The following is a 15,140-nucleotide window of genomic DNA, read 5'->3' on the forward strand; positions in this document are numbered from 1 at the left end:
CCGTATCCGGACAGCCGGGACGGCATCCTATGCGTTTGCACCGCCTTCGGTCAGATGTCTCTCCCAAATGCATCCAACGGTCGAGGCAGGAGCGGAAAAGGTTTCCCCCTTGATTGACGGTTCAGGGCTCATCGATGGGCTTTGGTTAAAAACGGGACGGACTTCATCCAGGCCGTCCATTACGATGGGCGTGGATGGCCATGTCCAATGAAATTATGCCACGTAAGATAATGAAAGAGATCGGACGGTGAAGAGAGGATCCGAAAACCTCTCGTGTCAGAAGCGGTCCAGACACCGAACGTTGAAACGGTCACCCCCTCGCGCCCCGAGATGGGTCCCGCGATCCAAGTTCCCGAAATGTTCTTACTCTACTGCCTTTCCCAAAACAAGAATATCCGAAACACCCCTCTGATTTCCAAAATTCCATACTTACGCCTCACCCAAACAGAAGTCAACAAAACTATCCCAGTTTTTAAATGAATGGTTGGACGAAAATGCTCTTCAGCGCAATTTGGTTCCACTTAGGGACGGATGGCAGTAGACTTCGGGAAAACGGGCTCCGCCCCGCCTCATCCCGTTTGGACCCGGGATGGAGGACATAAAACGAGGATCAAGGTGGGGATGGACTTACGGTTTCCTCTGCCCCGCCTTGCCCCGTTCCCGATCCCCGTTAATAAAATGTTAAAATACTCTTTAAGGATGACAGTAGACCGAGGAAAAAGGGGACCCTGCCTCACCCTGTTTGGACCGAGGATGGAGGACATGAAATGAGGATAGAGTTTAAAATCAAAACCTGTGCGAGAATGATGCCAGGGTTGGAGGGCAAAATTTTGAGGCGGGTCAAGGGTGGAGACCTTGTCCGGTTGTCCCCCGCCCCCGCCCGGGTCCACTGTCATCCCTAGTTCCATTCTTACCTTTGTCATCCCCATCTATACTCCTCTAAATCTTATTGATTCAAGTTCTTTAACCTCTGGTCAATTTAATAACAATCAACCCTTAATCATACTTTTCAATAAAAAATTGTGATTTTTTAAATCACAAAATTTTGTGTATAGTCAGCTGTTGATTTTTGAATTGCCAAAAAAATCCTGCAAACAAGTTAGATTTCAGTGATTCAAGTTTTGATCTTTGCTAAATAGATGATGTAGATCATATCTATCGAGTCCGATTTGATCAAAACAACTTGCATCAATGAAATCACAAAGAGGGGCATGAAGGCATGGATGACTTAGGGGATGAGTGGGGATCCGGGCAAAGTGAACCAGAAATTCAGACTTTCTAATGTTATGCCGATGCTTTTGCAATTGACTCCACCTCTTCGCTAAGCAAATCTCTGCCTTTGGTGGGTGCTCTACAGAGTATTTCATGGCAGAGACAGCCCAGCTCTGTTTCTAAGTTGGTTGGTCTGCAAACTTGCGCAAACTCTCATGTTTCTGCGAAAAGTGCATGATAACCTGTGTTTTCCAGGTCCCAAACGCGGCGAATAAAATGTTTTCTCTTAACCTGCAGGAAGAGATAGCCATTTTCAGCGTGCACATCTTCATGAGCGCTCCGAGCATGAGTCAAGTTGAGACGAAAACCCTTGTTTAAGATTGACTTATTTGACTTAACGAGCTTTTATGAATATGAATGGGCTAATCACTGAGCTAAGTTGAGAGCTGCAAGTTCATTCGCCAGAACGTCAACGAATTGCTCCCAACAAGAATATTTTAGTCATTTGAAATTTTATTCAAATGAGACATACTTTTCATGAAATAAGAGAAGTTTGGTAGCTTTTCTGTAATTAACTGCCCACCCCGCTCCCTGAAAAAGCGTAAAAAAGTAGAAAGTAAAGAAAGTAATGACTTTTTTTTTTAATGGATTTATATACATTTCTCCCATTTTTTTGTATTATATATTTTTTTGAACGGCCTATAATCATTCCATTCATGGTGGCAGCTGAAAGAGAGGATTGGTAGCAGCAAACAGAACAGAGAGAGAGAGAAAGGGATGGTGAGGTACTAAATAATGGAGGGAGCAGAGCAAGAGCTAGAGAGGAGGCGCAGGTACCTGAGCTCCCTTATACAGAAGAAGAAGGTAGGGGAGCAGCAGCTGTTCAATGTCAGAGTGCGTGCCTCTGACATGCCCACCCACCTTCAGAACCGAGCCTTCAGGTGCGCTCGGGAAACGCTCGATGCCATGGAGAAGCTCGACAGCAAACGCCTCGCCCTTGCCCTTAAAAAGGTAAAAACTCTCTCCCCACCTGTCTCCTCTTCCTCCTCCTATTCATTCCTCATCTTTCCTTTCAAATCTTGCATTTTTTTCCCTTCATCCTTCAACCAAACTAGGAGTAAGTTCAAAATCTTTAGTTGGGGTTTTTTCTTTTGTTCTTTAGATGGTGATTCTTTTTGTTGGTTTTCTCTTTTTCTGTTATAGTGGTCCTTTTTTGTTGCATTGATTAGTACTCATACCGTGAAATGCATTCCATTTTTAGAGTTTTTTGGTTTGTTTTATCTGTTATTGATTGTGCACAGACCCTTTTTTATGCATGGGCTCAGTAGGTTGTTTTGATTACTAATTGTTTTCTTCTTCTTTTTTGGCCTAGTAAGCAAACTTGGTAGTTGGTACTTTAATTTGTGATAGGTAGATGAAATTTTCAGATGGGTATAATCAGAGACTCAGATTGGATGTTCTACTCATCTGAGTGTCCTTATGTCAAAATGATGTAATAACGTAGTCGGTTAAAGTGAAACAAACTTTACTTTGGCCCTTTATTCTGTTCAGCCAAAACCAAAGGCGGGTCTCAAAGGCATGCTTTTGATTGTGATGTAGGTAAATATAAGATGGAGAAGCCAATCCTATGAGCACAATGCAATAGGCCTAATTTGTGTGACAGATCCGTGATTAGGTGCCATTATTAAAATTTGTCACTATGCTTGGAGCATGTATATCGGATCCTTCTGATCTCCATGGGAGAAAGGCGTTTGTGAGTAAAAGCTGGCGAGAAGTACTAGCCCTGAGCCATGCATGACAGTTTTAACTGCTGCAGTGAAGCCATTACTACAATCAAGAGCATGAATATGACCAGGCACTTTAGCAACTAACATGGCCTTGTAATGGGTATTTTTCTCTTCGGAAGATGATTGGAACATGGCACCCTATTAGAGATCCTGCAAGTATTCCAGATTTTTTTGTGATTCAGGTGCATATTGTTGGGAAACAAGGTGCCCCTTCATAAGTTCCTCTTCCCATACATCATACCTTTTGGTATGATGCATGGTGACCCTTCGGAAGTGCCTCTTCTCATACATCATACATTTTGGTATGATGTATGGTGACCCTTCGAAAGTGTCTCTTCTTATACATCATACCATTTGGTATGATGCATGGTGACCCTTCGAAAGTATCCTTTGGATACCTACATATACCACATGATGGGCAGTAGCTGTGTGTGAAATTGAAGGCTTACAGAGATCGGTCCCTGCTCACCCACTGCTTGAAGGCCTGTACTTATCGACAGGAGCAATTCGGCTGAGGAGATCGCCCGTCTCTCGCATAAACGTCATGGCAGGGACAGGTATGTGACGATATCTCTTCACCAACGTGTTATACACAATGTGTTTCTCCTATGATACTCCACATTGTGGTATCATAGGAGAAATATGGCAACTCAATTGAATGACATGAAAGTCAGCATATCTGATTCCTTCCTGGTCCACTTAATAATGACTTCTCTGCCTAGTGAATATGGACCTTTCAAGATCTCCTACAACACTCATAATGATGAATGAACATTCAATGACTTGATGTTCAAGTGTGTTAAGGAAGAAGAGAGACTGAAAGGAGAGAAGATACATAGTGCTCATGTATCTTCTCATAAAGGTCACAAAAGGCATGGACCAAAGAAGAATGCCTTTAAGAAAAAGGTAAAGAGGAACTCAGATGCGTCTGTGTCCAATGGGTCAGTCCCCAAGTCCCATAAAGAATCTTCTATCAAGTGCTTCTTTTGCAAAAAGAAGGGACATTTAAAGGCAGACTGCATGAGGCACAAGAAATGACTGGCAAAGAAAGGTAATTTGTCATTCGTCTCTCATGAATGTAATTTAATCAACATTCCAACTAATAGCTGGTGGATTGATTCGGGTGCCACTGTACATATTGCCAATACCTTGCAGGTCTTCCTAAACAGAAGGAATCCAACGGATCATGAAAGGAGCATCTTCTCAGGAAATAAGATGCGCTCACATGTTAAGGCTGTTGGAACTTGCACAATAACTTTGGGAAATGGTTTTATTTTGGACTTATTTGATACATTTTATGTACCTACATATAGTAGAAACCTCATTTCTGTGTCAAAACTGGATTCCATTGGATATTGTTTTAAATTTGAAAATTCAAAAGTGACTATCTATAAGAATTCAGTTCTTGTTGGTTCTGCGAATGTATGTGATGGATTGTATCGTCTGGAAACTAATGTCCAATTTTATGAAATCCTTTCCTCAGAAAATGTGTTGATTGGCAATAAACGTGGCTTATTAGATGAGCAATCCTATATGCTCTGGCATCGTCGTCTCGGTCATATCTCTAAAGATAGGATCCAATGACTTGTGAAAGAAGGGATTCTTAAATCCATTGATTTCACAGTCAAGGAACCGTGTTTGTATTGCATAAAGGCCAAGCAAACCAACACATACAAGAAAGGTTCCAAAAGAAGCAACCACAAGTTGTAAATTGTTCATACGGATGTATGTGGACCAGTGTTATTAAAAACGCACCTCAAGGCGCAAAAAGCACGCCTCGCCTCAAGGCGAGGGGCTTTATGCCTTGAGGCGCATATATAAAGCGCAAAACCTTCGAGGCGTGCGCCTCATACGCCTTGAGGTGCACGCCTCGAGGCGAGGCGCACCTCAAACTGAGGCGTCTATGCCTGGGGCTTTTGGTCAAATGAGGGTCAAAGCCCTCATTTGACCAAAAAATAGGGTTTAAAGTTTAAACAAACCCTAATATTTTATTTTTTCACGCAGACTCTCTTTCTCTCATGCAGGCTCTCTCTCGTCTCTCATGCACAGTCTCTCTCTCACACGCATACTCTCCCTCTCTCTCATATTTTTCTCACAGGTACTCTTACCTCTCTCACACGCAGTCTACTGCTTTTTCTCATTTTCTTTTGGGGGAGGGATCAAATTGTTTACGAGTTTTGAGTGAGGTTTCATTTAAGAAAATGAGACTTGTGAAACTTGTGGATAGAGAAGACCAGAAAATATTAGCAATGGTGCATCCTGTGGCATGTGGTCCAGTTAGGCATTTTTTCAAAACTTTCAGCACTGTGCAACGAGTTCAATAAGTCTGGCAAGTTTACTGAGAAGAGTGGAGTGGATAATTGTTCTTAACGCAGTTCGTAGCTCTATCCAATTTCAGGATGTTACATATTTTTGCAGTATGTGTACCACCCATCATACAAAAGGATGCACATAACTTATTTCTTCCATTAAATCCCACTTTGAGCTCCATGCGCATTTCTGATACTGACAACATGAAAAGGAGAAGAGTGGGTACTTTTCCATTACAAGTTAGTGCCTTTCTGCGAGATAGTTTTTTCATGTCCTGGTGAAGTAAAAAGAAAACTATATTCCAATCAAAAAGCTCTATAGAACTACTTTCCAGTTAGTAGGAGTTCATTTGGTTGTCTTCTGATATCGGTGTTCAATCTCTGATCCTAACTTGATGAAGTGTGGCAATGAGATGCTACTTAAACAGCAACTAGTTTTGTCTTAATAAACAACTGAAAAATAATACATAATGCATGCTTCAATAGACAATAAATTGTGAATACATCACCATGCCTTTCATGACATCCCTAAGGTTCATTGACACTTTTAAAAAGCCTCGCATTACATCATTTCTTTCTGCCTTGCAATTCCTCATTATATGAACATCAGAAGTTTGAGGGGCAATATCGAGGAATGTGTGTTTAAGCCATATTGGTTACAAAAGATAAATCTCATATATTTTTCAGTTATGTAATCAGTTTTTAGTTACTTTTATATGTTAATCTCACATTTTTTGTACTTATTTGAGATTTTCTATTTCTTATTGGTTGTTATTTCATCAATAAAGCATTTTTTTATTTATTTTTATTTTTAGATATTTTTTTTGAAGTTTTCAAAAAAATTATTTGAGGCTTACGCTTTATGCCTCAAGGCTTACGCCTCGCCTCAGTTTTTGGTGGAGCGCCTCGCTACGCCTCAACGCTTTTCACAACACTGATGTATTGATGATTACTCCCGATACATGTATCTCTACTTATTATTTGAAAAGTCTGAAGTCTATAATGTTTTCAAAGACTTCAAGAAAGAAGTAGAGAACCAAACAGGGGACGTAATAAAAATAGTTAGATCAGATCGAGGTAGCGTGTACTATGGGCGTTTCACTGAGATGGGTCAACGGGAAGGACCATTAGCACGATTTCTTAAGGAAGAAGGAATAGTCCCTCAGTACACCATGCCGGAAAGTGCATACCAGAATGGTGTAGCTGAAAGAAGAAATCGTACACTTAAAGAAATGATACGTGCAATGCTGAATTATTCAACCCTTCTCATCACCCTGTGGGGTGAAGCTCTGCGAACAACTGTACATGTCTTAAACAAGGTCCCTACTAAGGCTGTCTCAACAACACCTTATGAGTTGTAGACAGGTAGAAAACCATGTCTAAGTTACATACACATATGGGGTTGTCCTGCAGAAGCAAAATTATATAATCCCCACATTAAAACTTTTGACCCCAGGACAATCAGCGGTTTCTTCATTGGTTATCCAGAAAGGTCAAAAGGTTTTAGGTTTTATTGTCCCTCTCATACACCACAAATAGTAGAAACGGATAAAGCTAGATTTTTAGAAGATGGTTATGTTGGTATAAATGCATTGCAAAACCTCTCTTTTGAGGAAATTCAGGATAAAGTTACTCCACCTGAAAATTCAAAACTTCCTTTCATTATTCATTCGAATGATGAAACAGAAATTGATTCTGTTAATAATACACCAACTCAAGAAGAACCATTTATGGATCATGTTGAAGAGCATTCACAGGTTGATCAAGTTAGTTCACCTGTCAGGAGATCCACAAGAATTAAAAGATCTGCTATTCATCCAGATTATGTGGTGTATCTACAGGAGCCTAATGATTTCATAGATATTGAAGATCCATCTTCTTTTAAGGAAGCTGTTGAGTGTGAGCAATGTTCATCTTGGATAGAAACCATGAAAGAAGAGCTAGACTCTATGGCCAAAAACCAAGTATGGGATCTTGTCGAATTGCCTAAAGGAGTCAAGCCCGTAGGGTGCAAGTGGGTCTTCAAGGCCAAAAGAGACTCTAAAGGCAATATCGAAAAGTATAAGGCAAGGCTGGTTGCTAAAGGTTTCACTCAAATGGAGGGCATTGACTACAACGAGACATTTTCTCCTGTCTCGACTAAAGAGTCAATGAGGATTCTTTTTGCCCTAGTAGCTCATTTTGATCTAGAGTTACACCAAATGGATGTAAAAACAACTTTCCTAAATGGTGAATTAAGTGAAGAGGTATACATGGAACAACCTCTAGGTTTCTACAAAAATAAGTCAGACCGTTTGGTTTGCAAGTTAAAAAAGTCAATATATGGACTTAAACTGGCCTCCCGTCAATGGTATATGAAGTTCACCAAAGTCATCTTGACCTTTGGATTCACAGAAAACATCGTTGATCGATGTGTATACCTCAAGACAAGTGGGAGTAAGTTCATAATTCTGGTACTTTATGTGGATGATATCTTACTTGCAACCAACAATAAGGATATGCTGACAGAAACCAAGCAATTTCTATCCTTCCATTTTGAAATGAAAGATCTGGGAGAGGCTGCCTATGTTCTCGGCATTGAGATCCGTCGAGATAGGTCTAAAGGTGTACTAGGCATCTCTCAGAAAGCTTATATTGATAAAATTCTCAAAAGATATGGGATGGAGCATTGTGCTCCTACTACGGCACCCATATTAAAAGGAGATAAATTGAGCCTTAAAGACTGCCCACAGACTCAAGAAGAAAAATGACAGATGATCATGATACCATATGCATCAGTGGTCGGCAGCTTGCAGTACGCTCAGACATACACTCGCCCTGACATATCATTTGCAGTCGGGGTCCTTGGCAGATTTCAGTCGAATCCTGGTCTTGCTCACTGGAAGGTTGCTAAGAAAGTCATGCGCTATCTGCAAAGAACAAAGAGTTATATGTTAACCTACAGAAAGGCGGACCACCTTGCGGTTATTGGCTATTCAGATGCAGATCTGGGAGGTTGTCCTGACAGTAGAAAGTCTAGCACAGGATACATTTTTTTGCTAGCTGGTGGTGCGATTTCTTGGAGGAGTGGAAAGCAGTCCACTACTGTTACCCACACCATGGAGGTTGAGTTCATAGCTCTATTCGAGACAACTTCATAGGCCATTTGGTTGTGAAACTTCATCTCAGGACTTCAGGTGGTTGAATCCATTGGGAGACCACTGAAAGTATTCTGTGATAATGAAGTTGTTGTATCCTTCTCAAATAATAACAAAAGTACTACATCTTGTAAGCATATGGAGTTGAAGTATTTTGTTGTAAAGGAGAGGACAAAGAATCTTTTGATGTATATTGATAACATTGGGACTAAGGAAATGATAGTTGATCTTCTTACTAAGGGTTTGGCCCCGGGATTATATGCCGAACATGTTAAGAGGATGAGCTTGTTTGAAATCCTGCAATCATGTACACTGACTTTTATGTGATCACATTTTTTGTAATAAAGATATGATTCTCTCTTTCTTTCTTTTGTTGGTTATGCATCAAGTTTGCTCATAAAATTTAAGAGTTTAGCATAACAACAAAATTTGGATTGATAAAGTGGACTTAAGACCTATCCACATGAACTTTCACATACTCGGGTCAAGTGGGAGAATGTTGGGAAACAAGGTGCCCCTTCGTAAGTGCCTCTTCTCATACATCATACATTTTGGTATGATGCATGGTGACCCTTCGGAAGTGCCTCTTCTCATACATCATACCTTTTGGTATGATGCATAGTGACCCTTCGGAAGTATCCTTTGGATACCTACATCTACACCACATGATGGGCAGTGGCTCTGTGTGAAATTGAAGGCTTACAGAGATCGGTCCCTGCTCACCCACTGCTTGAAGGCCTGTACTCATCGACAGGAGCAGTTCGGCTGAGGAGATCGCCCGTCTTTCGCATAAACGCCATGGCAGGGACAGGTATGTGACGATATCTCTTCACCAACGTGTTATACACAATGTGTTTCTCCTATGATTCTCCACACATATATGACTGCATTCAAGTGCATGTCTCTATTTTAATGCAATCTTTAGCTGCCTTGTGTATTTTTAGTGGTTCCAAGTTTCATAACAGGATGGATCATATTGAGATTTTGGCAGAAGGAAAGATAGACAAGCCCACATACAATCTGTAATGGGTCTATACCCAAACGAAATGCTTCAGTTCTGCAGACTCAAATTAGTATACATAGTGCTGACTTGATATTTACATCTTAGATGTCCAGGAGCAACATTGCAGGTATTACTGAACTGTTTTCATTTGTGAAAAGACCACTATTAATTACAGTTCTCCTTAGACAAATAGACATCTTTTGTTCTCTTCTAGGTAAGTATAGCTTGATCTCAGTAATTAGATGCTTCCAGTTTTCACAAGGAAAGTTCATTATTTTCCTTGTTTTCAGTATCTTGACTGATCAATCAAAGAAAGTTTGCTCAGTTTCTTGAGAATTCAAAGCATTGAATCAGGCTAGCTATGTCAAGAAGTTAAGTTTAGAGTTGCACGAGTTTTCTTTGTCTAAGAAGGAGGTTTGGAGTTGTCAGTGTGTATGCTCGAAAGTAATTTGGTCTATTGATTGAACTGTATGAAAGTTGGCATTTTTTGCTACTGGTGCTATTTTACTTCACTCTACTGATTGTTATGTTTCACGCTTATCAGTTAACAAAGGTATCCCTTAGGTTTGTTTTTGGATTTGCTGTGGAAATATGTCTTGTACCCTCATATTCAGGATATGAAGAAAGATATCCTCAAAAGACCTGTTTAGTCTTAGTCTTGAAGACCTTGTTGATGCAGAAAGGATGTTAGATTTGACTCCTTGATGTGTATCCCACTTGACCTTTATGTTGCTTTTCGGCATACCTTTTTGGGTACCATCCTTTTTACTTTTTACTTTTTCACTATTACTGCTGCTCTTTTATCCTGGCCTTGTTCAAGCCTAATACTGGACATGGATGTTCATGTTTAAAATATAGCTCTTCTTGAATCCAAAAACTACCTTAATGTAGAACAGCTCTCCTATAAATAAGAGAGCAGAAGAATGAGTGGGCCTACAGTCTTTTCTTAGACCCTAATTTCTGTTGTAAATGCATCATTTCCAGCTTTGTGCTGATTTTTTATGTAGTGTGGATAGCACACTTGGACTTCACAAGCATTACTGTTGAAAACTAGCAAGGAATGCTTAATTAAGTGATGGGAGCTCTTGTGACCTGGCTTGAATATAGCAGAAGCTGCATTGAATCTAGAGTGGTACAGGTAATATTGGATTAAGATAAAGCTGCATTCTGGGGCTGGTGACAGTGTTAGTGAGCCTGGGCATGCGGAGGGGATTTAAGAATTTGATGGTGTCAAAACCTAATAAGAATATGAGAAAGCAATTATTATCAAGTATCTCAAACTGGTTTATCAGATGGGGAGGTCTAGAAGGCACCTTTGAGATTAGGTATGTCAAAAGCTCGGCAGTTGGAATAAAAAATGTGTCGCCTGTCCCGAGTTAACTGGGTCATTGGTTGGAGGCTGCAGGGTGCCTAGTGCCGGTGAAATAGAGAACCTGCAAGCACGTATGCTTCTGTCTTGATAGCTAGACCACATTCAGCAATGGCAGGTTTCTCAAATAAGTTTTGTCTGATGTCATGACCCCATAGGTGTTTCAGTCAAAAACTGGAAGTAGAGCTAATCACTGAAGGATAGTGGCGTGGCATTTTGGAATTGAATTATATCTTAGTGGAGGTCTCCTTGATATTGTGATATATATGAGGATCTTACATAGTAGCTCATTGCCTTTTTTTCTATTTGGATTTTGGTTTCATTTTTTCAAAGAAAGGATGTACATTTTTTTTAAATCAAAGGTTTCATGGAGATTTACAATTGTGTGGGCTTTTGTTGATCTGGTTACTTCTAGGGGCGGGGGTGCTTGTAAGTCTGCACCATTGTTTGCTTGCTGATATTGTGACTGTCTATCTGAAGAACAGAGAATTTAGCTTTTCACAACTTTAGCAGCATCATTTTTAATCGATTCTTATGCATTGTAACTTCTGATTTCACCATTAAGTGGTCTTTGCTTTTCACCTTAGCAAAAACTACTGAAATCCAGATCGGCTGCAGTTACACTTTCAGGCATGTTAAAAGTGTGTTCTTTTGTTATTTATGCTTATGTTTGCTATATGGATCTGCTACACATGATCTCAAGAAAATATTGTTTATCAGGCACATCATGAGCAAACCAACATTGGTTCAGTTGATTCCTTGTTCCTTCTATTTACTCCCAAGTATCTCTTAACTAGTTCTGATCCAAATGCCTATCCCCAAGTGTCAAGAGAGAGAAAAACCAATCAGAGCTTTTGCAATGTAGTTAAATAGCAAATCAGACCACATTATTTCTAGAAGTGCAAGCTATAAACATTGAAATTTGTTGGTTGCAGGACTTTGATTCATCATATGGTCCTGCCTGGCACTGCATTGTGGGCACGAGCTTTGGGTCATATGTTACACATACTACAGGAGGTTTCCTATATTTTTCCATAGATAAGGTTTACATTCTTCTATTTAAGACTGCTGTTGAACCCTTAGATCATTAAAAGTCATTGTTTCCCATGTATCATGTCTCTTAAGTTCGAGTACTCTTTGAAATATGAATGCATCTTAATGCATTAAATCACTGATCTAGAGTTTGTTGTTGGTCCGTGATTTATTACCTGGAAAAGTATCAAGAGTGCAAAATGGATGGTGTATCATTATCCCTCATAATGCTGTTGCCTTGAAGAGTAGACCAACTCAATTCATGTCAAGTTAAAATATCTGAAATCACCAGCTCTTTGGAAGAGGTTGCGTGTAGATCTCTTTTATATAGAATGACACAATAGACAACTGCTTCAGACAATCAGCTAGTTTGAAGGAGTCAATTGTAATTTTTTAAATGATTTTTCTTTTTTAAGCACTCCTTAAAAAGAACAGTTAATCCACTTACCATTCATTCTCCACTTTCCCATCTCTCTCTCTCTCTCGCCAAACTTGTCCTCAACAATCACTCAGGGCTTACCCTCATCAGCAAATTGTGATTAATCAAGAGAAAAATCGGTCCATGTCAGCATGCAAACTTTTTGGCAAATCATGATTAATCAACAAAATCGCAAATCACCACCGAGGTGGTATCCCATGTAGTAAGCAGGGTCTTGTTTCAAGCTGAAGGCCCAGATTCTAATCCCTCTGCCACATGGGGCTGGGCTTAAGATATATCTGGTAGGGGTCTGCCTAACCCCAGCTTGCCTATAAAAAAACAAAATCGCAAATCATGATTAATCGGCAACAATTGAAATATCACATTAACTTTCATAAGATATAAACAAGAAAAGTTTATCTAATTACACTCTTAAAATTGGTGACATGTTAATATTTTAATAATACAACAATATTATGTCAACACTTTACAACTTTTAAATATATGCCAATTGAAAACAAAAAATCAATATGTATAATTTATGATAGCAATATGCTGAAATTGATTAAATTAGAAACACACATAATGTGCTTAATTCTAAAAATAGTTACTTCTAAATTTATTTTTAAACTTACTAGATTTAATATTTTTTAATGTACATAGATACTATTAGTTTTAAAGTTATATTTATTGGATTAACAATTTATTTATGATGATGAACCCTTGCTGAAGCGAGACAAACCCCAGGTGGGGCTCCACGACCACCGCGCCTTACGTGGGGACACCCATGCACGAGTGGGGTTTGATCCTGTCCCATCATCTCAGCACCTTCATAACCACCCCACTGACCACGCTGCTATTGGATTAACATTTTTAAACATACATAGTACTATTAATTTTATATTTTTATTCATTTTTTAGTTTTCACATTTATCTTCAATTATGTTTTTCACAATTTAATTTTGTGACTATAGAATAAAATAATTTCTTTACGTTATACCTAAAGCAATTCTCTCTCCCTCTCTTGTCAAAACCCTAGTCTCCCTCTCTCACAACGCACATATCAGCTGGATACTCCAACGAAGCCATCGGAACACTGAAACCGTTTCCCGCCAGCGAGAACAAAGTAGTGTGAAAGGGACCCTAGAACTCTTTTAATATCATTTTAATATTTTTTACCGATTCAAGTTTGATTAAGAGACGAATACATATCGGCCGATTCATCCAAACACGATTCGAGCAGCGAAAAGATATTGATGATCCTGACTAATGACTAACTGGTTAAGGCGTTAACCACAAATCAGTTAGAACTTAAAAAATAAAGGGTTGGTGTGACCTATAGTATGTGTAGGAAACTGTTCTGCTGACGAGTTGATAACGCAATAATTATCCTGCGCAAATTTGAACAAAGTAGGAACCAAGGAAAGGAGAATAAGGAAATTGCTGGTAACAGGCTCACCGCCCACCTTGAGATCAAGTAACAATTTAAAAAAAAGAAGAATGAAGAACCGAGCCCTCAGAGTAATGGCCAAAAGATGTCCACAGAAGAGGGATTACAAGCGAACGCCCAAATGATCGGCCAATTTTCCGGCTTGCGAGAGCCCTCACCGTCTCCTTAAGGGACAGATCGGGATAGCGATGTCGTCGCTAAGGAGACCAATCATCCGGCCACCAGCAAGCCGGAAATATGCTGATCGGTTCTATCTGGGCGCCGATCGACCTCCGTTCGGTGTGGTTAAAGCGAAACTAGTCATCATTGAGCCCGTAACAAAAAATACTGTGTGAATTCAAAAAACAAAAGGAGATGAGATAAAACAAAGACGAAGAGCGGATCCGTAAGGAAAGAAGAAGAGGAGGAGGAGGGAGAAGAGTGTAGAACCCACGAGAAAGTGCGAGATCCATGGCGATCGGTATCCGCACGTCCAGGAGTTCTAGGGTCCCTATCGCACTACTTCGTTCTAGCCGGCAGGAAACAATTTCAGTGTTCCGACGGCTTCGCCGGACTAATCTTCCGGCAGATGTGTGCGGCTGAGAGAGGGTAGGGTTTTGATGAGGGGATGGAGGGAAAAGTAGGGTTTTGATGAGAGAGAGAGAGAGAGAGCGTCTTAGCTTCAAAAGAAAAAGAAAGATGGTATTTATGGTTGTCTCACTATCTGACGAGGCATCACCACCGTCCATCTTCCACATCCAACAGTCAGTTGAGCCGTGCTGATATTATTCATATGCAATTTGGAGAAAGCGCCCCAAAGTTTTAGTTATTACGCCTAACTAGACATTTTTGTATTATTTTATAGAACAACTGATCATATATCTTTTTTTTTTTTCTATGACGAGAAAAACCTCACTGATAACCGAGCCACTTATGGGTTTTTTCTTGAACAAATCAACAATGAAATCATTTTAATCAATTTTTTTGGATCAACGTAAGCTGCTAGTAAGACCAAGAGTAATTTTTCTGAAACATAAATTATGAAAAAAGTTACAAAGACACGCCGAAATTTTGACTTCATTACAAAAACAAGCCTATCTATTCAGAAATTACAAAAATCCGCTTGGGTTGGAAAAATAATTTTCAAAATACACGCCCTCTTCATCTAAGGTGGGTTTGACGAAGTCATAACCATAGTTAATCATATGAAAATTACCATATTACCTTTACTGTTCTTCTTACCAATTAACCAAAAGTAGAGGTGGGCAAATGCGCTGAGTGGCCCGATGGGCCAAGCCGAAACGGCCGGGGCGTTTAGGCCCAGGCCCGTTAGGAACTGGGCCGAAACCCAGCCCGGTCCATTAGTGCGGGCCCACGGGCTACGGATCCGGCTGGATGGGCCTGAGTTATAAATTTAAAAAAAAAAGTAAAATTATTTTTTTAT

At 39.9% G+C, this 15,140-nt stretch overlaps 1 protein-coding gene across 1 annotated transcript; it reads left to right on the top strand.

Moving 5' to 3' along the window:
- The first annotated feature begins 1,932 nt into the window (after positions 1 to 1,932).
- LOC149816130 (uncharacterized) lies at positions 1,933 to 11,988 on the top strand. Its single transcript, XM_089987309.1, has 2 exons — positions 1,933 to 2,223; positions 11,753 to 11,988. Exons 1-2 carry the CDS (start codon positions 2,008 to 2,010, stop codon positions 11,906 to 11,908), a joined length of 372 nt encoding a protein of 123 aa, XP_089843435.1. The 5' UTR covers positions 1,933 to 2,007; the 3' UTR covers positions 11,909 to 11,988.
- Positions 11,989 to 15,140: the final 3,152 nt, after the last annotated feature.

The sequence above is a fragment of the Nuphar pumila genome, chromosome 14 (assembly GCF_984573655.1).
Source record: "Nuphar pumila chromosome 14, dmNupPumi1.hap1.1, whole genome shotgun sequence".
Taxonomy (NCBI): Eukaryota; Viridiplantae; Streptophyta; class Magnoliopsida; order Nymphaeales; family Nymphaeaceae; genus Nuphar; species Nuphar pumila.

What these genes read in the sequence shown, in the direction of transcription:
- LOC149816130 (XM_089987309.1), top strand. Translation starts at nt 2,008, where the DNA reads ATGGAGGGAGCAGAGCAAGAGCTAGAGAGGAGGCGCAGGTACCTGAGC. An exon ending in TCGCCCTTGCCCTTAAAAAG is followed by an intron (nt 2,224 to 11,752) that starts GTAAAAACTCTC and finishes TGTTGGTTGCAG; the next exon opens with GACTTTGATTCATCATATGG.